The sequence below is a fragment of the Crassostrea angulata genome, chromosome 7, assembly GCF_025612915.1.
Source record: "Crassostrea angulata isolate pt1a10 chromosome 7, ASM2561291v2, whole genome shotgun sequence".
Classification (NCBI taxonomy): domain Eukaryota; kingdom Metazoa; phylum Mollusca; class Bivalvia; order Ostreida; family Ostreidae; genus Magallana; species Magallana angulata.
The window spans coordinates 40,109,370-40,135,652 of NC_069117.1; the positions used below are offsets into that span (position 1 = coordinate 40,109,370).

General features: G+C 32.5%; 1 protein-coding gene across 1 annotated transcript; it reads left to right on the plus strand.

Annotated features, from left to right (window-relative positions):
• The first annotated feature begins 1,344 nt into the window (after positions 1-1,344).
• LOC128156131 (heat shock 70 kDa protein 12A-like) lies at positions 1,345-24,867 on the plus strand. The gene is made up of 5 exons (XM_052818150.1): positions 1,345-1,377; positions 1,472-1,860; positions 1,989-2,207; positions 6,548-6,701; positions 21,884-24,867. The coding sequence occupies exons 2-5, from the start codon at positions 1,564-1,566 to the stop codon at positions 22,948-22,950; spliced, it is 1,737 nt and encodes a 578-aa protein (XP_052674110.1). The 5' UTR covers positions 1,345-1,377; positions 1,472-1,563; the 3' UTR covers positions 22,951-24,867.
• Positions 24,868-26,283: the final 1,416 nt, after the last annotated feature.

The window sequence follows — 26,283 nt, forward strand, 5'->3', positions numbered from 1 at the left end:
TGAAAAAATATTATTTTATGATTTAAGCCCAAAACGTTGCCATGGCAACCGCATATTTGACTTTTTGTAATCAAATTTAAAATCTGCAAAAAAAATGCTTTTCATTCCATATATAATTATTTGATTAAAAATATAACCAGTATTAAGTTAAATTCAATTTGTTATTATATAACTTTATCTTGGTAAATTGTGAAAAGTTCTGGGGGTTAAAGGGTTAAAGGATTTTTGAAACGATTACGCAAGCGGTGTTCGACAAATAGTTTTCCTAAAACATTTTTCTTCCTGTCTTTTTCAAAACTTTTTTTTTATACAGGCTTTCAATCACAACGTGCTTTTATAACAAAAACAGAACTGAAAGTTTAGTCATTATAATCGTTTGACACCAAATCATATATATTATCAACTTGCAGCAATAACGGAAGACCTACTCGTGGCTTTGCCACGAGCCCTGCTCTAGTTTAATTACTGTTTATTCGGAAAACAAGAAAGATAATCCACTTGTGTAGAAATACCATGAGGCTCCGCACGGGGAAAATATTAAATAGAAGTTGGTTTTTTTTTTTATATCTGTTCAGTTATGATGAGCGTTATTTTTTTTTTATTTATTTTTTTTTTATTTATTTATTTATTTTTATTTTTATATTTATTTTAATTTTGATCGAAATTAAAGAAAAACTAGTGAATATTATCAAAAATAGGTGTTTAATCTATATGTTGATACTTTGATACTATATGAAGTCGTTTTTCAATTGATATGACTTGGTATAATTACATGTACATGTATTCCAAGATTTTTATGTCATTTTTCTGATTTTTTAAATTGATAATAAGAAATGAAATTTAAACATACTTAATATGAATAATTATAACCCTTCACTTTAATTTCATTGGGGGGGGGGGGGGGGGGGGGGGGGGGCTGTTACATTTAGATAGAAATTGTTCATGGCATTTCATTAGTTATTTTGTAGACCGTCTATTAATATTCTGGACTATTTTCATTTGCATCCATTTTTCATAAAGATTAGATATACGCTCTAAAAATTGTTATAACTTAATGTTATAAATTTAACAAAAAATGTTTAAACAGATTTAAAAGCGCAAAGACAAATGCAAATTAATTTTAAGATTGTCATTTTGTTGGAAATATAATAGATTTAATCAAAATTAGCACCATCTTTTTTTTCTTTTTTTTTTTTTTTTTTTTTTTTTTTTGCCCCTTCCCTTTTTTATGCTTATATATAGTCTAGGCTATATTGTTTCACCGAAATTTCGTGAGCGTATAGGAAATTCTAGGCTGAAACGCCCAGGGCCGAATTACTGTGTATAATTTTAGCCGAATCGTGTGGGTACCGTTCACTAACGTTACGAGTGTCAAAGGTAAGTTAATTTTAAAATAATTATGATATATCAAATAATTGAACGTATATTTATGAAATTTACATTGGTATGTTTTTATCATCTTTTTATATAGAAATTGTCGATAGCATGATGTAGTCATCCCTGCTGTGTTATTTTTGAAGAAACCAAAACGAAAGTAGATCAACCTAACGTTAGATCTCAATTATGGAGAAAGATAGCAAATGTACGAAACTTGTTGTTGCTGCAATTGACTTTGGCACAACGTTTTCCGGGTATGCCTTCTCTTTGAAAAATGAATGGGGACGTGTGTTTGCTAATCAATGGAGTGGCGGAACCCTGATCTCTAGCAAGGCCCCAACATGTCTACTCTTGAAGGAGGACTTCACTGAATCTTTATTTGGATACGAGGCTGAGGACAAATACTCAATATTGACATCAGAAGAAAGTCACGGCGACTATTTTTTCTTCCAAAGATTTAAAATGATTCTTCATCAAGATGTTGTATGTATATTATTACACTCACACACTCTTAATTATAATTAGATGTACAGTTGATCTTTCATGCATCAATCTATAGTATATATTTAATGAATATATATGAATTAATGTTTACTCTTTTTGATTTGCAGGATGTAAAGCGGCATATTTTGTGTTATGATATTGCAGGCAAACCTCTAGAGGCAGGTTTGGTCTTTCAACATTGCATCAAGTGTCTGAAGAATTATCTGTATAAACAGATAGAGAAAAGTTTTTTAGGCACTCATGATGGTGACATTGAATATGTGTTGACAGTTCCAGCTATATGGGGAGACAAGGCCAAAATGTTTATGAGAGAAGCTGCAGTAAAGGTAAATTATAACATATAAACAGTTTTAAAACATAAACAAGTACAGCCAGTTTTTCCACATATTATAGTAGCTTCCTATCATATCGCTGGTTCTATGGCATCGCAGTATTTCTGTTTACGAATAGTAGCACGCACTGAAATTGACATTTGAGGTCGGGATATTTTTAGACATAGTAAACAGAGGCACGCTTAACACCACTGAGGTATATGATAGAGGAATCCCCCAATAACATTAGTTTTTGGTTACTGTAGACGTATTTTTTTTCACGGGGTCATAATTCCGCGGAATCACAGTATCAATTTAATCCGCGGGTAAAAATTTACGCGGATTCTTTGAATGAAAAAAAAAATCATTTGAATAATTATTATTAAATTTAGTTCTGAGCGTTTCATTACCTAGAATCTGTCCAACTTTGGACTTAAATTGTAAGAACTGTTCACAGTAAACAGTAATTATCGGTTGTGCACTGGTCGGTAGTCATTAGTTAACCGTCAAGATGTTACGACGCTGGCTAAAATCGTTTTGTGATCTTTATTAACTGTCAATTTATGGGTTCACATGTCGTTTAAGTTATGAGTTGATCAGTTTTATCAATTAAAAGTCAAGGCACAAAGGGATCAAAAAATTGCAGTAAAAACACGGGTCTTGGCGTGTAATTAATTGGGTCATTGAAAGACAGACCCGCTTGGGGTTATTTGTCGTCTGACACGTGCCGTTGTCTCAAGCTTGGAGAAGTTTAAATTTTATGCAAGTAAATTTACAGAAAATTCAATTCTTTAGGAGATTAAATTATTTACTATGTGAATTCTCAATACAAATCTGTTTGACAGTTTGCATAGATAAAAACGATATACATTGGGTACACGTATATGCAAGTGTTATATAATGTAGTAACTTCCGATTATCCTTATTCATGTAATGCAATTTCAAAATTTCATTCCAAAATGCACTTTAAGTACACTGGAAAAAAATTCCGCGGAAAATTTGTGCCCACGTTCATAGCGTAAATTAATACCACGCGGACAAAAGTACGTCTACAGTATATTTCAGTATTGGTAGATTTTTCCACAAATTGATTCAACTACCGCGATATCATAAGACAGGCTCATATATATATATTTGATGGGAATCGATGAGATTTTCATAATTGATAATCAGCTTCCTGCAACTAACTAATTATATATCGATTAAAATCGAAGGTTTTTTTATTTTATAGTTTAGGCCACATACAAATAATTCTCTGGTTCTCGGGCCAAATTTTCCGAAATTAGATGAGGGAGAGAGGCGTTTTTTTTTCTTTTTTATTGGTAAAAAAAAAGATGAGGGAGGCTTTTTTTTTTTATTTGGGAAAGAAATTAACTACCTAAAATTAAAAAAACAAGATTTTCTTTATTCAATCTGCTGTTTAATTATTTAATAAGGATATCTATTAAATATTTTAACAGATAAAAACACCCTAATGTATGTATGAAAATACAGTCCAACTTTCAAAGTACAACAATGATATTTAAATACTTAAATAAGTCAAACAAAAAAACATCTATTCTTTTATAAGTGAACTGTTTGTTTTCATTTTTTTTTTTGCTTCTTTGCCTAGGAGCTTTGAACATTCTTCCGTTTTAACGGGGGCTGTCGTTGTGAAACAACACAATCATGACACATCGGGTACTGTCCTTCTTCTGTATCTGTGTCTTGTGTCCAACAGTGATAGCATATTAGGGGAAATGCACCAGAGCTGTACATGTAGTAGGGGGTCTCAATTGGGGATGCACAGGTCAAATTTGATCTCATATAAACTTTTCTACAAGAGAGCTCAGGATTATCAGGTTTTAATTCCTAAATTCAGATCCACATGAAAACTGATAAAGTCCAATGATTTTGGTAAGCAAGGCACTTTCTTGGGCACCAAGTTTAGTAGCAGTATATAACTTATAAGACTCTGGGTTTCTGGCAATCTATGCAGGTTCCCATTTGTTTCACTGTTTTGGCAGTCTGAACAAATAGACTAAATGGAATTCCGTGTCTGCTTGCAATTAATTGTGCTCGTTTAGATGATAAAGAAGGACGGTGTTCCTCTGTAGTATTGGTTCAAAAAACATCACTGAATTCTCTGTAGTGTCCTTCTTCTCCTTTAATAAATGACAGGCATTTAAAAATAAAGAAAAATAACAATCCACTTTACAAAACCTAAAATGACATAAATGATGTTTACTTTAAAATACCTTGCACTGGATCAGGAAAGTTGTGTAACTGGCTAGAGATATCATTATGCAATCTTGGGTGTCCGACAGTTACTAGGACCACATTTCTTCACAGTTAAGAAGTAAGTCCTGAATACACAGTAGCTATCAATCAACCACGCAAGTTTATAATGGTTAAAATCGCGGCGTCCAAACTGTTCTTGTGCTTGCAAACTGACAAAGAAACGGAGGCACCAAGTAATATTTCTGGGGAGGTCCAACTTTCCCAATCGAATTTCATCGATTTCACTCCCTCGTACAGGTCTAACAAAAAACATCCATCGGTGAAACTCTCAATTATAGTCCACGGTAGAATTAAAAGGGTTCCATGGCGGATACAAATCGAAACAGCAGACATTTTGATTCGTTTTAAGTCTAAAATTTCCATCGACCCCATTTTTACTAGTATCGTCTATATCATCGGGAGGTTTGGATCATAAAGTTTTTACTTACGAAAATAAGCGACTTAATGATTAAGACTACACCGGAAGCTGCGTATTAGAAACGAAAGTAAACCTATATACAAACTAAAAGCGGAAACTTTTTTTTCCCGGATGGGTCTCCACATTATCAACTTTTTATTTCATTGAAAATGCAATAAAATTTGCAATGCGGCACCCTCAAAACGGATGCGCGCGGGCCTGAGAACCTTAATTTCACTTGTATTTAGCCTTAGTGCTAAATAAATGTAAATAAACAAGTAACAATTAACATACTTATTACTAGGCCTTTCATATTTTATTTAATACTTAAATATTTCTAGCTATAAAAAATGTTGTATTCAATAGATTTTCTTAAGTAGGCAGTCCAACATTAATTTTCTTGAAACCAAAATGCGTCCAAATTTGAGAATGTGCTTTATTTTCCGAGTAAGAATATGGAGCTCGTCTGACATGTGTCAGCCATTTTCAGATCGCAGGCCTTTTTATAGTTTAGATAGTTCGCGTCTAGATTATTCTGTTTATGATATGTGCTTAACCGATTAATCATAATGAAGCCTTTTATGATCGAGCGCTTAGAATGTGGTAACAATCGATTGATTTTCGATTATATACATAAATTTATCTATATTCTGTCCCAAGATAAATTTGATTCACATATTGATGAATTACTCAATAATCAAATTAAACACATTTACCATAGGATTTAAATAGTGTTCATACATAAGTATGAAATTTTTCTAATATTTATCCTTTGAAACGCCCCTCAAGCTTATTTGGTTTCAATAAATGGCTTGCATGAGGTATTTCAGAAGACTTTTGAATGAAGAAAAGCATGATAAATCTTTGTAAGAAATCTGTTTTAGTACCTGTGATTTTTCTGAGTGAAAAATAATAATTTATCAAGGAAGATATTGACTTATACATTTTCCTTTTTATAAATTTCAATGGGAAAACTTATACCAGCAAAAGGTCCAGTGGGAGTTGAACTCATGACTTACAGATTTGTAGCTGATGCTCAAACCCACTGCGCTAGGCTGTTAGGTCACAATATTGGGGTTAAACAATTTTATAAAATCATACTGGATTTTATTGTTTATTTTGATAGGAAGTTTGTCACAATATGGAAGTGTCCCGTACCACCTTTACTACCATTGAATTAACCAGTGCTTTACAGGTCCACTGACTTATTTTGCTAAGTAATCTATGGTTATGATCTTTTAAAATTGAACATCTTGAAAACTCTGAGGTAAACAAAGACTGATTGACTGCAAAATGTAATCACTGCATCAGGGTTGCAGCAAGTTTGTCATATAAATCTTGACATCATATGTGAAATAAAGTTGTTACATCAAAATGAAAATCTTGAGTAATCTCCCTAGGCCTGCAGCTGCAAACCTTACCATAGAATTAGAAAAGAAAATAGAGAAGTGTATATGATATACAGTAAATGAATTAAATATAATTGTGTGTTTGAATGGAAGCTGTGTGACAGTGTTGATTCTACTCCCCCCCCCCCCTTCTCTTTCTTGTCAAGTCAGTGAAAAATAACTTTAAAAAGGGTTTGTTAAAAATTCAATAGCTCTTCTTTCCCTTTAAGTTCTGAAAGATATACGCTACTACACTCTGTCATGCATCCATAGATATGTATTTTTTATAGGCAGGAATTAAAGAGGATAATTTGACAATAGCACTGGAGCCAGAAGCAGCGTCTATCTACTGCCAGTATTTAAAGATTGCTAAAGAGGACACATTATCTCCATCGTTAGGTGTTGTGACACCAGGTACAAAGTACATGGTAACAGATCTTGGAGGTAAGAATTTTTCACTTTACAACATTGTTATATACTCTTTGTATGGCACACCAATTTCACAAAAAATGATTTTAAAGTAGTTTCTCATAAACTAGGTTTACTGACCGTAAAATATATTTTACAAACATTAAACTGTATTTAACAATCCAGTATTTACAATTGAAAATGTGCTTCCTTATATTAACTTATACAATTGAATATCGAAAAATCTTCAATGCAGTGTGAAATTTCATTATTGTAAACATTAAACCAGTTATGTTAATAATTCTAAACAGTTTGCCTTTTTCAAACATAAATATGTTTAAGTTATGTTAATGATGATAAATTCACTTTGATATGAACTGGTTGGTGCATGAACAAATCTTCTGAGAAGCCCTTTGGGCTTCACAGAATTTGGTCACATATTCAACATCCGGTTGAAAGTTGAAAGTTCACATCCGGGTAAATATTTAACTTGCTGTTGATTTCCTAATTTACTATAGTTTTTATCTAAAAATCCATATTTAACAGTTGTAAACTATTGTTAAACTGTAGTTAAATGTTAACCATAGATTTTTCAGATAAATTTAGATTACCATCTATAAACTACAATTTATATTTTAGGTCAGACGCGACCTATCTTCCATTTTTATACCCCCGCAAACGAAGTTTAGGGGGGTATATTGGTTTCACCCTGTCCGTCTGTCTGTCTGTCTGTCCGTCCGTCTGTCTGTAGACGCAACTTTGTCCCCCCTATAGAATTTTTTATTACTGCATGGAACAGTTTGAAAATTTGTACATATGTTGAACACTATCTGAAGATGTGCACCTGCAATTTTTTTTAAGATCAGACAAGATTTAATGATTTTATGACAATTTTCATTTTTCTTATTCTATATATTGTACACTAATGTTGAAAAGTAAGGGAGGTAATCCTTACAGATTTTATTAATTAATTAACAGAAAACACTCTAAAATATATTTATATAAATACATCCAGATGGAGGTTTTTTGTCTTTATGTCTTAATTAATAAAAAAAAATATTTTTTATAAGTATTCTATCAACTGACAATGCAAAGTTTTTGTTTGTCAATGATAAATTCTTAGGAGCTAATAAGAACATCAAAGACAAGTGTGGCTGAATTCATTTGTCCCAAGGGAGCCATTATCTGAGCCATGGTTCAGATCGAGCATGTGTTTAGGGGAAATTGATAATCTGTAAAATGGGTGATGGTTTTGGGGCTATTTTAAAACTGTTTCATGTAAACCAAAAGTTCTATCATTATAAGGAAATAAATAATATCATTATTCATAAAGAAGTTAAACTATTTTTAGAGGTTGTTTAAATTTATTTGTCAAGTAAATTGATGAAGTGACCCTATTGGGCATTAATTTAAATGAAATTCAAAATTACTGATATGATTGTAGTGTTTTGGCAATTTTAAAATTGTTTGAAATATTAAATTTTCTTTTTTACATATTTTTACATAGTATGGTAATTATGGTAATGTTTTGGGAGTTTATTAAATTTAACAAGCTCATCAAAGAAAATCATAGTCCTATGAGATCAATTTTCTGATATGGAGTTCCATTGTGCCATAGGAGAAAGTGAGGAAAATTTGAAACAACTAATTGCATCTGTCAAGACTCTTATTAGAAAGATATTGAAAGTTTTATCAACAGAAGAGCATTGCTTGGCCACCGGTATTTCCATTTACTGCAAAGGGAGGGGTTATTGTCATTTTGTTCGTTTTTCTTTAAATCAATTAAATTAAAAAATATATATCATCAGATAAATACATTTGCAAATGTATTACTGTTGTAGATATGTATGTACAGTGAAATTCTGACAATTTTGATTTTAATTTTTCTTGTTAACTAATTTTTTTTTTTTACAATTCTATAATTTTTTTTTTTGTATGTGTTCCAAACCTTTATTATTCAATTCAATTATTTGTCCCATTTGAAATTAGCCTTGCGGGGGTATTAGTCCCATTAGGACAGTTCTAGTTTCTATTTTTTTCTATCGCTACAATCTGAAGATTTCCACTTCGTAATTTCATAATTATATTTTTATGTAATATGATTCTTTTTTTATTTATATATAAAGTATTCAATTGAAAATGTATAATATGACTTTACTTATAAGCATTCAAATTCATTTTGCGTGCTATTTTAAGGAAAATTTGAAATATTCTAGCTCTGAAAAAAGCCTGGTAATGTTCTCTGAATTTTTGGGAATTAACGAGTTTAAATGTTAATAAATAAAAAACAAAATATCAAGAAAAATTATATAAAACTGAGGAACATCTCGTCTGTCCTTAAATGTTAACTATAGTTAATAGTTGTTAATCATTACTACCAGTGAGGTTTTTTTTAATGCTAACACAACACAGTTACATTTTTCATAGAAAGGTTGAAGTAAGCAGAAGCAGATGTCATTTATTCAGTGGAATGCCTAGAAAACATAACTACAAATTTCCTAGGTCTAAATTTGCCCGAAAATTACAACAAACTCACTTTTTATGTCAAAAAGAAGTATTTATCCGAAAAACTCATGAAAAAAAATGTTGTAAAGGGTATTAAATTTGGATGCTGTTACTAGGAATAATGAATGATTTACAAACTTAACTATTTTGAATTACTGTATGAAGGTCAAATACAAAGACTATTGCCATAGCTATGTTATTTAATATCATATTATTATTAAATTAAGTAGACAAAATTTAGCAATAATTTCAAACAATTTAAGATCCAAAAAGTTAACATATTCCTTAATTCTTAAGAATTATTTAAAATCAAATCCTGCAAAAATGAGGTCACAGTGCAAGGTCAAAATTTGCGTTATGTCAACAATAAACCATATTATGTTGAAAGTAATATCTCTATAAATTGGGATTTAAACCAAATAATATTGCAACCTCAAATTTAGAATTGTCATAGTATTCTATGTACCAAATAACGGTCGGATATATAGTTTTGTTAAAAAGATATCAGTAACTAAAAACAGATAATCCTCTTTAAGATTGACTAAAAACATCGACGTCGCCAGATGTCACAGCACAACAAAAAGTAAAAACAGTATGGATTTAACTTGGGGAAAAACTCGAGACAAACTCTGAAAATGCACAGTGATGGAGAAAAAGTAGAAAAGTATAAGCGTGCTTGTGTTTAACTTTATTACTTTTTTGGGGTGTGGGGTGGTGGTATTAGTATTTTGAACATTAAACGGTTGAAAGAGAGTAGAATATCTGTTAATATTTGGTCAAAAGAATAAACGTCAGATGATGTTTTTTGACTTCTTCTTTAAAACCACTGGGCCAAACCAAACTTGGTACATTAAGGCATCCTTATGGGAAGGGGATTCTATATTGTTCAAATAAAGGATAAAAACCTTTTAAAAGGGGAGATGATTGTGAAAGAGTGAGTATAGGGTGTGTGGCTTTAAAAGTCTTCTTCTCAAGAACCACAGCACCAGAAATGCCAATATTTACACAAAAGCTTGTATACATTGCATATGGTGAAGATTCTTAATTGTAAAAATAAGTGCTGAAACGAATGTTCGAATATTCGCAAATGAATAGTAAATTTCTAATATTCGAATGTATATATAGCATTCAAATATTCGATCACATGTTTAACACCCATATTAAGCACTGTATATACGTAAACTCTGCAGCATCGTGTTATTTCGTTACGATGGAAAAGAGAAGTTTGGAACATTTTACTCTGAACGAAAGTAAAGACAAGCCATCTATGACTGCCATGCTTGGTAGAGTCTATTACTGAACCCAGTAATAGACTCTTCCGCCATGCTTGTTTACCTTGAAAGTAAAAGCAGGGTTTACGTCGAATGGAGACAAACATTCTGGATTTATCTATTCATCATAGCAATCGCAACTTCTCGGGCCTTTCCGGCAAGCTCGGAAAAACACCTGGAATGTAATACCTAGGCGTCCATGACAACCCCCCTTCTTGTAAAACTTGAAATAAATAGAACACATTTTACGATCTGTTGAGATGTGAGCTATACTTCATTAAAGTAAACGATATACACTAAAATATAACACAGAAGCGATATGCAAGACTGTCTAGCCGATACTTATTTTAAGCGACTCCATTTTGTATAAAACTCTAACATCCGGTGATGTTAATACATTCGAGGTGTTTTTCCGAGCCTGCCGGTGTCGTATAATTTAAGGTCCGCCCTGTAAAATGGTCCGGGGCGGACCATAAATGTTAACATTTAAGGTTCGCCTTTGCACTAAAAGGGTCCGGCCCGTATAAGAAAAGGTCCGCCTAACATAAAAGGTCCGGGTATATTTTTAATTTGTATTTTTTTTCTCAATTTCGAGTATTTTGTTATAAAATAAGTGGCATCATTGTTATAAAATAAGTGGCATCATTTTTGTAACTCTTTAAAAGGAGCACTTACCCGAGGTGAGTTGGTAAACATCCATCACACAGTGTAAATGAAAATACATTATTTTACATGTACATGTAGTTAGGACACACATAAACAGTTTAAAACTGGTGGGTTTTTTTTTTATTTCAACATTTATTTTGCCAGTCGATCTTATAAAAACAGGAAATGAAACTGATTGGTGTCATTAATAAAACAATGGCTTCAGTTAGGTGTTATATACACACCACCCTGCAGGTGTGAAGGGTTCACACCTTCGAATTCAGGTGTTTGACTTTTTGAAATGATCATGTATCTTAACAATGGATATTTTATACGTCCTCTTTTTGCACATCTTTCCAATACGATACACGCTTAAAAACGTGACCCATTACAAAATTATAAATTAAACACAGTCCTGTAAGATTAGTAAAGAGCCACATTCCTTCGGATGTCTTAGCAGTTTGTATCTTAAAAGAATTTAAGGGGATTCTGTTCCTTAAAAAGAAAATAGTTGTGTGTAAAGGGCAAATGTTGACACTCCGTCCGGTAAAATTTTATTTTAAATTCCTGCCTGCTACACGCACATATAGTATTAGGTTTTTTTCTCATAAGTATCATATAAACATTATGAAGTGCATTTCTTGGCCCCTCGCCCAAAAAAGAATAAGAAGGCCATTAGATGAAAATCAATGCCGTCAGACAAATAGGACAAACCGACCGTAATATTTTAAGATTATTTCAACGAGACACATTGGATTTCAGGCCTTTGTCACATTTTTAAAAAGTCGTCGGATAAACTCAATTATAAATTTGTTTTACTACAGCAACTTCTCTTTCTTAACATTACATTAAGTTTCCGGTCTTTTTAGTGACACAATACATGTATATATACATGTACCGAGTCTCATTCCTTTAATTGGAATATCTTACGATGAAAATCAATTATTTAAATACTATTATAAATAATGTAAAACTTTAATCTGAATAAATTTTTAAAAAAAACCCTATGCTAAAGTCACTTTTATGTCCACTCCAACAGTAAGAAGATCAAGTGAAAAATATCACTACAAGAATCAATATTAAAAAGTAGGGAGTTGGGGGTGGCCTTTCCCTGATGCTATGTGCCTAATGGTTAGGTCTAACTTTGCATAAAATGTGGAGCCCCCCCCCCCCCCCCCGGTTCCGATGTCTATGCCATGTATGACTATGCAGTTCTTTTAACGAGGCAGACCTATTCTTGAACTATAATATTGGGTCCTACCTCTGAAATAAAAGATCATCGGGTCAACATACTGTGAATTTTTTCGCATATAGCATTTCAATGGGGCGGACTTTTTCTTGTACTATGATATTGTGTCCTACCCTCTGAATAAAAAATAGTTATCGATAAACATCCGTACATTATTAATATGTATTTACCTACTAGTACTTAATTCCTTGTTTAACTACATGTACTGACATGTTGATTTTTTTTCAACGAGCGGACCTTTTCTTTAGCGATATTTTATAAGATTATCGGGGTATATCAAACCAAGTATTAATATTAGTATAAATTATCTGCATCCAGCATTTCAACAGGCAGGCCTTTTCTTGAGGCATAATATTGGGTCCTACCCATATATTGAAAGAACATCGGGGTCATTCAAAGCAAGTATCAAATTGAATAAGAATTTTAATTTTCTGCATTCGGAATTTCAACAGGCGGGCCTTTTCTTGAACCACAGTATAAGGTCCTATCCCTAATATGAAAGATCATCAGGATAAATCAATACAAGCATCAATATGAATATTAATTATCTGCATTCAGTATTTCAACGGGGCGGACCTTTTCTCGAACTATACTATTGGGTTCAACCCACTGAAAAAAAGATCATCATTAAATGAAAGTTAATGCAAGGATCAACTTGATTAACTACATGCATTTCCTATTTAACAATGATTCATGTACCATTGCTGCATCGAGACTGATCTTATCTTGGGATATGAAATTAGGCACTTTTCCAACATGGAAGTCAGAGAGAGAGAGAGAGAGAGAGAGAGAGAGAGAGAGATTAATCTATACCAATGAAAGACTGCTTCTCTTAGACACTATCCCTTTTGATAAGGACATCAATATTTTACTCCACGGAGATACATATTTTTCTTTAAACCGCAAGGATATTGTTTTTTAAGGCAGTTTCAAATTAAAGCGCTTTGTAACATAGCAATTGTATCAAAAATTATACACTCTGCACCTACATGTTGTTATTTTCTTCCTCAACGCAATTTTTGAAAGTATCAGTTCTGTCTTTAATTTTTAATAGATGTGCTTTCAGAGAAATCATAACTTGGACATATCAATAATTTGAATTTTGTAAACTTTATCGATGGAAACGGATTTACTTATTAAGTGTTTACTTGTAACCAAATCCTTGCTTAACTACATGTATATTATATACTATATATTATATACATATAAAAGTATTGTATGTTTGATTAAAGGAAGTGGGAATAAGTCTTTGAGAATAATGAGGTGATCAAATACTGTGGGGAATAAACACATACTTTTTTTTAGCAATATTGCATGCACATTATGAAGAGAGTCAGAGAGAGAGAGAGAGAGAGAGAGAGAGAGAGAGAGAGAATATTATTACAACATTATCACTTTCATTACTTTTTTAAACACTTTACCGGTAGTCAGTTAAAACATGCTTTTTAATTATAGGTACAAGTATTATCTAATTAATTTCATTTGTCTTTTCACGTCCTTTCAGCTACCACAGCTACGTATGTACGCTATATTGTCAACGTATACCCTCTGTTACGGTAATCCACATATGCGACCTTTTATTATTTATCTTAAACTAGTGATAAATTTACCTAGATATCTATGAATTATTAATATATTATCATAACTTTCTGGTCTACTGAAAATTAAACACAGCACAAGCTAAAAAGACAATCTTAGTTGCGAAGAACACTATACAGCGGAGACATTTTTTTTTCTTTCTCAGCTCAGTGGTGTATTCTGATTAGTACAGGTGTGAATGCCTGCAGGGCTTCTTTTACCCGTGTTCACCTGTTGTGAAACCATATGCTAATACATTATACACACCGGAAGAGATTTAAAAACAAAAGGGACTACATGGTGTGTGCAAATTATCGACAAAATACTCCTGGTTTTCTTTTTTCAGATTCTTAAACAATTGGTCAAAATCTAACCCGCTATCAATATTTGATATTCCACAAAGTAATTTATTAAAATAATACGGTCATACATAAACCATACGCAAATAGCCGACTGGATTATGTAAACAAAGACATCTTTAAGACACAAGTACATTAGCAAAAGAGAATAATTAATTCATTTAACTTTAATAAATGACTACGGGTAGGACCTTTTCTTATAGGGGAAAGCCGGACCTTAAATGTTAACATTAAGGGTCCGGCCGGACCATTTTACGGGGAGGACCTTAAATTATACGACACCGGAAAGGCCCGAGAAGTTGCGATTGTTCATCATAGATGCTGAAGAAATAATTTGCTTAAATGTTTGAACGAGTGTGAGCGTTAATATTGAAAGGTACATCGAAAGTTTTATTTTTAAAGATGTCTAGAAAAAAATTGGTTTTTTTTAATAAACAGAACATTTCCGGAACTATGAGCGTTATCAGTTTTCTTTTTAATACTTGCGGAAATATTTGGACTGACTTACGAAGTTACGTATCGGTCTCACACAGGACTCAGGACTGCAGTATATTATTAAAGAAATAATAAATCTTTTGAAAGTAGTTGATGGAAATTAAAAAAAAAAATCAGTTTACTATTATTTGCATAAAAAATAAATGCGCACCCAATTCAATGGATACTCATGCATGCATTAAGTGTCAATTTTGATCTGACATGTTTAACCAGTCTACACATACACCCACTTAGTAATACAAACTATCAAATATGCTTAATACCTTGTCTTTGACATCTACGAATATTTGAATACGAACCTATTAGCACTCACGAATATTGAAATACTGATTTATGGTATTCGTTTCAGCACTAGTAAAAATCATGACCCTTGAACCAAAGCATGGGCCTAAGGCGGGGTTCACTGTTTAATATAGAAATATGCAGGAGAAATGTTTTAAAATCTTCCTAAGAACCATTGCACCAGAAATGCCAAATTTACACAAAAGCTTGTATATATGGTGAAGATTCTAAATTGTAAAAATCATAATCCCTGACCAAAACTGGGGCCGAAGCTGGGTTCAAAGTTTAACATACAATTACATGGGGAAAATGTTTAAAAATCTTCTCAAGAACCACTGCCTCAGAAATGCCAAAATTTATACAAAGGCTTGTATATATAGTGAAGATTTTAAATTGTAAAAATTGTGGTCCAAGACCAAAACTGGGGCCCCTGGCGGAGTTCAGAGTTTAACATATTTAGGAAAAAATGTTTAAAAATGTTCTTCTCACGAACTACAGGTCAACATTTGGGATATTACTTAGCTTACATTCTTGGCTATTGTAGATTCTAAATTGTTAAAATCGTGGCTCCAGGACCAACACTGGAGCCCCAGAAGTGGATCAAAGTTTAACGTAGTAGTATGTAGGGAAAGTGTTTAAAAATCTTCTTCTGAAGAACTACAATACTACAGTTTTTTTAGACTATTAAAACATCCTCAATTTGTGAAGATTCTGAATTGTGGAAGCCGTGGTCCCCCAGACAAATACTGGGGCCACAGGCGGGGTTCAAAGTTAGCATAGAAATAAACATGTATAAGGAATTTGTTTGAAAATCTTCTCAAGAACTACAGTGCAACAGTTTATGGGATTGCTATGGAAGCATCCATGGCTATTATAGATTCTAAATTGGTAAAATCGGGACCCCCAGACTAATATTGTGGCCCCAAGAGAGGTTCAAAGTTTAACATTGAAGTAAATAGGAAAATGCTTAAAAATTCTTCTTTTTGTGAACTACAATGCTTCAATTTGTCAGATTACCAAGTAAGCATCCTCAAATAGTGTACATTCTAAATTTTAAAAGCTGTGACCCTCGATCAAATACTTGGGCCTCAGAAGGGGTTCAAAGTTTAACATAGAAATATAGATATAGAAAACGCATATAAGTCATCTTCTAGAGAACTACAATGCTTCAATCATAGGTGCTCCCCAGCTAAATATGTAAATGACAAACGAGATCTATTTATATATGTCTATTCATCAGGCCTGTCACAACACTTTTTGGTACGGGGCCAGGTCCCTCTCCATTGGGAAAATTATCGACATTTTTTCTCAAATTGGGAAAATTTAAGATACTTTTATATGTCATTAAATGACTTCTGTATTTAGTACAATCTGTTGTTCACTTCTTAATTAAAGTTTTACAGCTAGCTCATGCACATGATGTTCTCAGGAACCAACCAAGATTTTCAGAATTATGAAGAGTCAAATTTTTTAAAATTTTATTTATACATGTTGATTTGGATTTTTTTTTGAAATTTTATAATGGTCAGGAAAATAAGACTTCATTTTTTTAATATGATTGATACATGTTGATTTGCATTTTTTATTAAATCAAGGCATTAACCCACAGACAAAGATGAAAAATTTCAAAAATATTATTAAAAAAAATTAAAATCAAATTTGGAAAAGGGAACCAAATTTAGTCATGTGGATTTGTTATATTTAATTTCATAGATTAAATATTTGCAATATCTTAGAAGCAAAATTCTGTGTATGTTACTGACATCTTGTGTATTTGCGGGTATTAGTAAAACCCTGTGACCCAATTACAGTCGTAATGCAGAAGACCTGTTTACGATGTCTAAATTATTTCATAATAATCTAAGCATTTACTTGGAAGGCTTATTATCCAATTACGAGATATCAACCAATGCTACTAGCTGTCATCACAATAATTTATAACCATTCTTTATAAATTTCTGAGCACTTTCAAATGCATCACTCGTATTGCCGTGCTGTATAACGGAAGACTGTATAACCGACCCAAAAGTTGGCTTGTTATTCCCCACAGTGGTTGAGTCCAGTTGTGAGAACCTTTTAATTAAAATAATCATCAGTGTCTTCCCAATTACGTTATTATTAGAGATATAATTAAGCCAGCTTTAATCAATTACAGCAAATGTACTGACCAAAAAGCAAACAGCTCTTGCAAATCTCCCAAGTTGTTAATAATTACCAGTAATGCAATTGGGAATTTTTATCCTAAAATTGGGAAAATCTGTGGCTTTTTGGCCATTGGGAATGGGTCCGATATTTGGTTCAAATTTGAGGGGAGTGACGGCCCTGTTCATATAGTGTCGAAAATCGACTAGTTCCGGTGTAATGAAGAATAATGACCCCTGTAGAATAACGACCGGGGGTAAGCTCAAGTGAGCTTTTCTGTTCACATTTTGTCTGTCGTCTGTCTGTCTTTCTGTCTGTCTGTCCATAAACTTTTTACATTTACATCTTTTCAAGAACTACTGGGCCAATTTCAACCAAACTTAGCACGAATCACCATGAGGGGAAGAAGATTCAAAATCGTGAAAATTAAAGGCCAGGCCCTTTTGGAAGGGGAGATAATTAGAAATTATTGAATTTTTTTTAGAAATTTTCAAAAATCTTCTTCTCAAGAACCATTTGGCCAGGAGAGCCGAAACTTGCGTGGAAGCAGGTAGTGTAGATTCAAAGTTGTGAAAACTATGACCCCCGGGCGTAGGGTGGGGCCACAATGGGGGTCGAATTTTTACAAAGAAATATATAGAGTAAATCTTTAAAAATCTTCTTCTCAAAAATTAATCAGCCAGGAAAGCTGAAACTTGTGTATGGAAGCATCCTCATGTATTGTAGATTCAAAGTTGTGGAAATCATGTATCCCGGGGGTAGGGTGGGGCCACAATGGAGGGTCAAAGTTTTACATAGGAAAATATTAAGTAAATCCTTAAAAATCTTCTCCTCAGAAACTAATTAGTCAAGAATGCTGAAACTTGTGTTGAAGCAATTTCAGGTAGCGTCAATTCAAAGTTGTGAAAATCATGACCCCCAAGGGTAGGGTGGGACCACAATTGGGGTCAAAGTTTTACATATGAATATATTGAGTAAATCTTTAAAAATCTTCTCCTCATAAACTAATCAGCCAGGAAAGCTGAAACTTGTGTGGAAACGTCCTCAGGTACATGTAGTGTTGATTCAAAGTTGTGAAAGTCATGATCCCCGGGGGTAGGGTGGGGCCCACTGGGGTCGGTGTCGAAGTTTTGCATAGGAATATAAAGTAAATCTTTAAAAAATCTTCTTTTCATGAACTAATCAGCCAGGAAAGCTGAAACTTGTATAAAGGCATACTCAAATAGTGTAGATTCATAGTTATAAAAATTATGATCGCCGGGGGTAGGGTGGGGGCAACAATCCGGGAGGGTCGAAGTTTTACATAGGAATTTATAGAGTAAATCTTTAAAATCTTCTTGTCAGAAATTAATCAGCCAGGAAAGCTGTTATAATAAGTTATAAGTTATAAACTTCATGATCCCCAGTGGTTGAATGGGGCCACAATTAGGGGTCGGGTTGAAGTTTTACATAGGAATGTATAGAGTAAATCTTTAAAATAAATTTTCTCAGAAACTAACCAGCCAGAAAAGCTGAAACTTGTGTTGAAGCAATTTCAGGTAGTGTCGATTCCAAGTTGTAAAATTATGATCCCCTGTGGTAGGGTGGCCACAATTTGGGGGGGGGGGGGGGGACGTCGAAGTTTTACATAGGAATATATATTGTAAATCTTTAAAAAAAAATCTTTTCAGAAACTAATCAGCCAGATGATTATTTATAATTGTTAAGACTTTGGCTCGAGGACAATTTTTCGGCCTCACAAGAGATTTAGAGTTTGATGTAGATTTATAACCCATATATAAACAATTGTTTAGGATCATTTTGAGAACTAAAGTACTCAACATGTGGTATGACTATAAAACGTTGTGCTAGTAAAGGGACTTATGATTATAAACATAAGAATATCCAGGGGGAAAATGGATTTTATTCATACAGGATCTACATGTATAATTGTACATTGTCCAGATAGTTTGTTTCATGACTCCATTAACGATCTCTGATCCTCAGCAAAGTACGATAACTCTAAATTAACCGGATTTCTTTTATTCGTACCATAAATCTGACTTTTATACAAACAATTTTAGTTTAGTATTCTACTGCTAGTATAACCATCAGTTACACAACTGCAAAGTTCTCGTTTAGAGCATATTTTTCCTTCCTTTGGACCAGTTGAGCTTAAAGAGTGTCCATGAGTAAAGGGTGTGCAGTGACCTTACACAATTTTTTGTCCTTCTGTCGGTAGTAAAAAAAAAGGGGAAAAAACAAAGTAGGGAAAAAGACAAATACAATTCGCACAATTGAGTAAGTTGGATTTTTATATATTAATGTACATTGTAATACTGTAAATTCCTACTTAAACATAAGGAATTGTATTCACATAAAATCGTGAAGATGCACATCTTGCGGATTTTAAAACTTGCTTTAATTTTTTTTAGATAGATGTAAACTGTTTGAAATTATGTTAAAATTGCAGCGTTCACGATTTTATATTCTCACTATCATGATTTGATGCAAAATGTTGAATTGCAGAATTAAGTACTTTCATAAGATTAGGAATCTACAGTAAAAAAAAATTAAGTCCCTCATTTTAATATACATTACTTGTATAGATTTTACATAAGGGTATAATTTGGTGGCAAATAGGACTTTGGGCATCTGAATTTGTGTGAAAATAGAACTACTTTCAGCAAAGGAACAGTCCTCGGACTTCGACTGTTTTAGCTCAAGGCTCAAGTGAAGTTTTTTGATCAAAATTTGTCCATTGTCTGACATGTTGGTATCATAAACTTTTCACATTTTCATCTTCTCTAAAACCTCTCTCAACAAAACTTGGCATAAAATATAATCAGGTATAGGGGATTCAAGTTTGTTGAAATAAAGGGTCATTTCCTCTTAATAGGGAAATAATTTAGGTTTATTGAGATGTTAATATTTTTCAAAATCTTCTCAAAGACCGTTAGAATTTTAAAGAGAAAACTCTTTTTCTCAAAAACTAATTTGCCAGGAAAGCTGTAATTTATGTGGAAGCATCCTCAATTAGTGTAAATTCAATTAGTGTAAATTCAAGTTTTTTCAAATCGTGATCTCCAAGGGTAGGGTAGGGCCACAATAGGGGGTTATATATTTTCATAGGAATAAGTAGCCAAAAATCTTTGTCTTACAACCTAATTGGCTGGAAAAGCTGTAACTTGTGTTACATAGGTAGTATAACTTCAGGTTTTCAAATCATGATCCATAGGAAAGGGGGGGATATAAATATATAGAGAAAAGACTTTAAAAACCCTCTTCTTAAAACTAATTTGACCAGAAAGCTGTAACTTGTGTCGAAGCATCCTCAGGTAATGCAGAAAATCTTTTCAATGAACCCATGGGGTAAGGTCGGGCCACAATGAGATAGATTTTACTTAGGAATAAATAGAGAGAAAAATTGTTTAAAATCTACTTCTCAAAAATTATTGTCCAGAAAGGCTGCATCGCCATTAGTAGTGTAGATTAAAGTTTTTGTGATTGGGTAGGGCATAGTTATACTTTTAAATTAGAATGAATACATGGAATAGAAAACAAATCTTTCAAAATCTTATTAACAAAACCTCAAACAAAAAAGGGGCTCAATGTTTAACTTAGGAATATGTGAAGAAAAATTACAATTTGAAAATCTTTTACACAAGCCCGTAACACAAGACACACTCTACTAAGTTGTATATGATACTCTAAAGACAAATCAGAGTTAGGATTGTTTTCCCTTTTGGGCCTTTTGTTACATTTTTGACTTACAGATTAAGTTTTAAATATAGAATTACAGTATCCCCCTTTAACTTGGAAAATTAGTTTTAAAAAAAATGTTTTACTCAAATATATTATTGAACTGATTTTTTTAAAGGTATTCAATGATGAAGGGAAATTGAACAATTTTGAATCATTTTAAACTAGTTAAAAATGTATTGCTAGACAACAACAAAAGTGACATGAACCAAATTCACATGACTGACAACATATAAGAAGCCAGCCATTTTGCACCTTAAATTTTTTAAAGAGTTATCTCCCCTTGATGAAAAAGAACATTTTATTTTGTCAAAATATCTGCGGTAAATGATTTATTTTATTTCATATTTTAATAAAGAGAAAATTTATGCATGCATTAACCAAGAGTTTTACGAATTTTAAGTTACTTTTTACAATATCTTAATAAAACATACGTTACCCATTGACCTCAATGCAAAATTCAAGGTGTAATTAGTTATACCATAATCAAAATTTTGAAAATTCCTTTAGTGGAGTATTTTTATTTGATAAAACCTTCAAAATGATATCATGATTAAGAATATCGGACCATTCAATTATAAGGTACAAAATGTGGTCGTCATACATCGAATACCTTAAGATGTGATACAATATGAAGGTTGTCCACGAAAACCTTTTTTACATGAAGAGAGGCAAAATTCTCTCTAATGCGTTTAAAGCTATTGTGTATACATGTTAAGTGTTTTATCGTGAGGAAAATATTATTTACACAAGCATTGAAATAAAATTTCATTCTAGAGGTCATAAGATGTTATTTTTGATGCAGGAAATGTTTAAACTTCATAATTTAACCGTTTCAAAATATATTATGAAGTATTTTTCTTGACATTCTGAAATTTTGTTTCAAACTTCAATAAAGATGCATTATAATGTCCATAACACATTGTGTCCATTTTTCATATCGTTCATTAGGAGGAACTGCTGATATAACAGTGCATCAAAAATGTGAGGATAATACTCTGGAGGAAGTTCTTCCTGCAAGTGGAGGGCCATGGGGAGGAAAAGCTGTAGATGATCAGTTCATGAATTTTTTATCAGAATTGGTTGGTAAAAAGGTGTGGGATGAATTCAAAACGAAGCATATGGAAGATTATCTTGATATCATGAGAAGTTTTGAAACTAAGAAAAGAACAATTGTTCCGGGGAAAAGTGGAAAAACTCGAATGCCAATACCACAAGCGCTTGTAAAATTGTCCATGAAGTCTCATGGCGTCAAGAGTTTCAAAGATGTTATTCAGAAAAGTGAAGTCCATAAAAGTAATGTGGATCATCAGACTGGAAAACTTATATGGGATAATGACTTTTTCAGGGGGTTCTTTAAGAAAACTATTGATGGAATAGTGAAACATATTGATGAAATATTTCAGGAAAATGAGGCAAAAAATGTTGGATTCATTGTTATGGTTGGCGGCTTTTCTGAGTGTTTGCTGGTCCAGGATGCAATTAAGAAACATTTTGGTAAACTCTCTATCATCGTACCTGAAGAGGCTGGGATGGCTGTATTAAAGGGCGCCGTCTATTTTGGACACATCCCTGATGCTATCTCGCGTAGATCAGCAAGATACACATATGGAATTCAGACATGGCCCGAATTTAGAGAAGGGTATCATCCAAAAGAGAAAAGGGTCGAAATTGGAAAATCAGTTCGGTGTCGAGATGTCTTCTTCAAGATTGTTACCAAAGGGGAAAAGGTCATGCCAGGGTATATGAAGTCCCAAATATTTCAAGCCCTGCATAACAACGAAAACCTTTTAGATTGTGGGGTGTTTGTTTCAGATAAAAAGAACCCAAAGTATATAGATGATCCAGAATGCAGGCTGCTTGGGCATCTTCAGGTCCCACTAAATGCAGAGAAGCAGACCCTTGAAACGCTAATTGAGGAGACACTGATTTTTGGAGAGACTGAATTGAAATTTAAAGCAAAAGATGTATATTCTGGTATGCAGTGTGAGGTCATCTTTGATCTGTTAAAAGATTGATATATTGTTGTAAGTTGTGAGCAAAATACATGTATTTAGAATATAATTAAGACCATTTTCTGAAAACATGCAAATTGAAAGATTACCATAGAAAACTTCCAAATGTTATCATTTTGCACTATCACTATGAAAGAGTTATCATATTGCACTATAAATATCAAATTTTATTTAGTTATATGCTACATATGAACCTTAAAAGATACTTTTTTACTATAGCTTCATTTCATGGAATGACATCTGCCTTTTCATCATTTATTTCATCCCTCTTTAAGGTTTTCTAAAGTATCAATTAATAAAAAGGTACAATTACAAGTTGAAATACAATGTGTTTTATGAGAACATTATTTTTTAGACCATTTTTATACCAGTTCAAAAACCATAAAACATTTTTTTTAAGTTTTTAAGTTTTAAACAAAGCACAAGGCTCTTAATAAATAATTTCGCTGTATGTTTTCGTTAATGTATTGCAATGACTACGTGCTCTTGTCATATAAGACGTAGAATTGAGAAATATTAAATGAAACTGAAGAGAGATTGAGTCCATGTTTATTTTCAGTTTTGTATTTTAATAAACTGCTCAATAGGATATTGTGCATTCATTGCAATGACTACATGCTCTTGTCAGATATGACGTAGAATTGAGAAAAATTAAATGAAACTGAAGAGAGATTGAATCCATGTTTATTTTCAGTTTTGTATTTCAACAAACTGCTCAATAACATATTGTGCATTCATATCAATTTTTATGGACTTTATGTTGCTTATGTTTATTGATTGCTGCCTGTGCTAAATGTTATTACCAGTATGTTCTATGCTATACAGTATTTTATTTTGACTTTTTAAATGAGTTTTATCATTTATTGGTATCATCAGCCTGTTCCATTCTTTCAGTTGTTACATATCTGTGATAGATGACGGACTATCTGTGGGACTTTGATTAACTGTTTTATATTTACATCTACCGAGTATTTTCATCTCTATTTCTTCAGAAAATCGATTAAATGTAATTCACAGCGCTGTATATTACGACTGGGTTGAAAACTACACGATTCAGATCTAACCAGTTTATCGATGGTCGAAACCTTCAGCAACATAAGATAAATCACGGACTGCTCGAAATAATCATGATGATATCGGAATCAAATTTCCAGATAAAATGATTAGGCTATTTCTTTTATCTAACGTACTGATGTATGTTAACAGTAATTTAGTTACTTTTACTTGCTCTTTACGATCGATTTAATTATATATTAAAATAAAGATGTAAATATAATAAATATGCTTTCGTTGATGATTCATGCAGATTATTTCAGAAAAAAATTACATAACCCGCTAATGCGGGTTTTGTTTTTCTATAATGTCACTACCTTTAGATCCCGCATGATTTACCAAAGAAAACATTCTTAAATTTTGTTGTTTAAATGTAGACTATACAAGTCCATGTACCATGGACTATTTTAAGTGCCAGTGGCCAATTCCCTTGGCTGGTCTAGTACGTAATTTTTTCTTAGGTTTAAAGGGATGTTATTTATTTTGATTGATGAGGATGTTAATATATGAAATACACAATAATCGGACGTTGCGAATTCTAATTATTCCACAGAAGTAAAATTTTATCTTGAGTTTACTCTGGGAATAATGTCTATGTAATTTCTACATGTAGGAGTGTGTGGGTTAGAGAAATTCATTGGAGAATGTTGTTAAAGTGTAAATTTTCTACAATTTGATGCATTTTATAAGTTCATTTTCACCAAGCATATTATTTCAGTCTCCCAAATATATATACATATAATACATTTCTTTGATGTATTTTTTTTTTCATATTGTTTTGTGATTGAAAAAATTTAGAATTCTTTTGATTTTCCTTTATTTGAAAATAAAACATAGATGATATTAAATAAATGTACAGTACTTGTTTTTGCTCGCTGCTCGAGATTTTCAGGCCCATTATTTCACAGGGGCTCTGTTGTTGGATAGTGCATTGTAGCAACCTCTAATGATACAACGTCCACTAATGATATAATGTTTCATTAGTGGTCAGGATGTTGACCACTAATGATATAATTTTATCATTAACGAACAACCTAACCGTCCGCTAATGATATAATTTCAGATTTGTATCATTAGCGGTCAAAAACCGTAACCTCTTATGATATGGAAAAAAAAATGAGAAATAAGTACTACCTTGACCACTAATGATATACATTTGCACACATTTCAATTGCATTTATTTAGTGGATGAATTTGAAACCTTTAATGATATAACATGATAAAAGATTATATATATATATATATATATATATATATATATATATATATATATATATATATATATATATATATATATATATATATATATATATATATATATGTTTGTTAATTATAGATTAGAACAACAAGGAATATCAATTAAAGTTGGTTGAATTAAAACTACTTAAACAATAGGGATCATGTCGTTGTAACAAAGAATATTAGCCCAAGTTAAAAATTGGCCCACGTTTCATTTTTCAACATTGATTATTGATTCGGGGAGGGGGTGGGGGTGGGGGGCTTTTTTAACGTTGAAAACTGAGACCAAAAGTCGTGAAATGTATACCCGGATTTCATTTTTCAACATTGATTATTGATTTGGGATATTGGGGGCGGGGGGGGGGGGGGGGAGGAGGGGCGGGGGCTTTTCTAACGTTAAAACTGCGACCAAACGTCATTTTTCAACAGCTCAAAAAAGTTTTTTTTTCTAATCTCTGATGACCTCACACGTTGAAAATTGACCAACTACAGGTTTTTGAACTGTCTCTGAAATGGAACTTGCTCTACCTAATTATTTTGTATCTGATAAAAAATTTCAGCTCCATGTTTTAATTCCTAATATTGTCCGATATTCATGCCGATATGGATTTTTGTTTTTGTTTGTTTTTGTTTGGGGGATTTTTCCCGATAGCAACAGTTTGTTATTAAGACTAAGAACTCTGTCTCTTGTTGTTAAACTGTGTAGATAGAGCTAAAAGGAATATATGTCAAACAACATCGTCTCAAGCCATGGTCCGGTGTCCGTTTATATATATATATCTCTCTCCACCATGATCGTTCATGTTGACCGTGGTTTGCTAAGATTGTCAAACCAATACCGGCCGTTTATGTTATATTTCCGGTAAATCGCTTCAACTTTAATTTATTTTGAGAAGTCATGATAATTAACTGACAGCACAATAATGAGCAGTTTTCATATTTTTATCAGACAAGTCGCGATCAGTGATTATTTAATTAATTCAACTTAACAATAACTTTTCTTAAACTTGCAAGATTAACAAAATTATGATTAATAAGCTACTT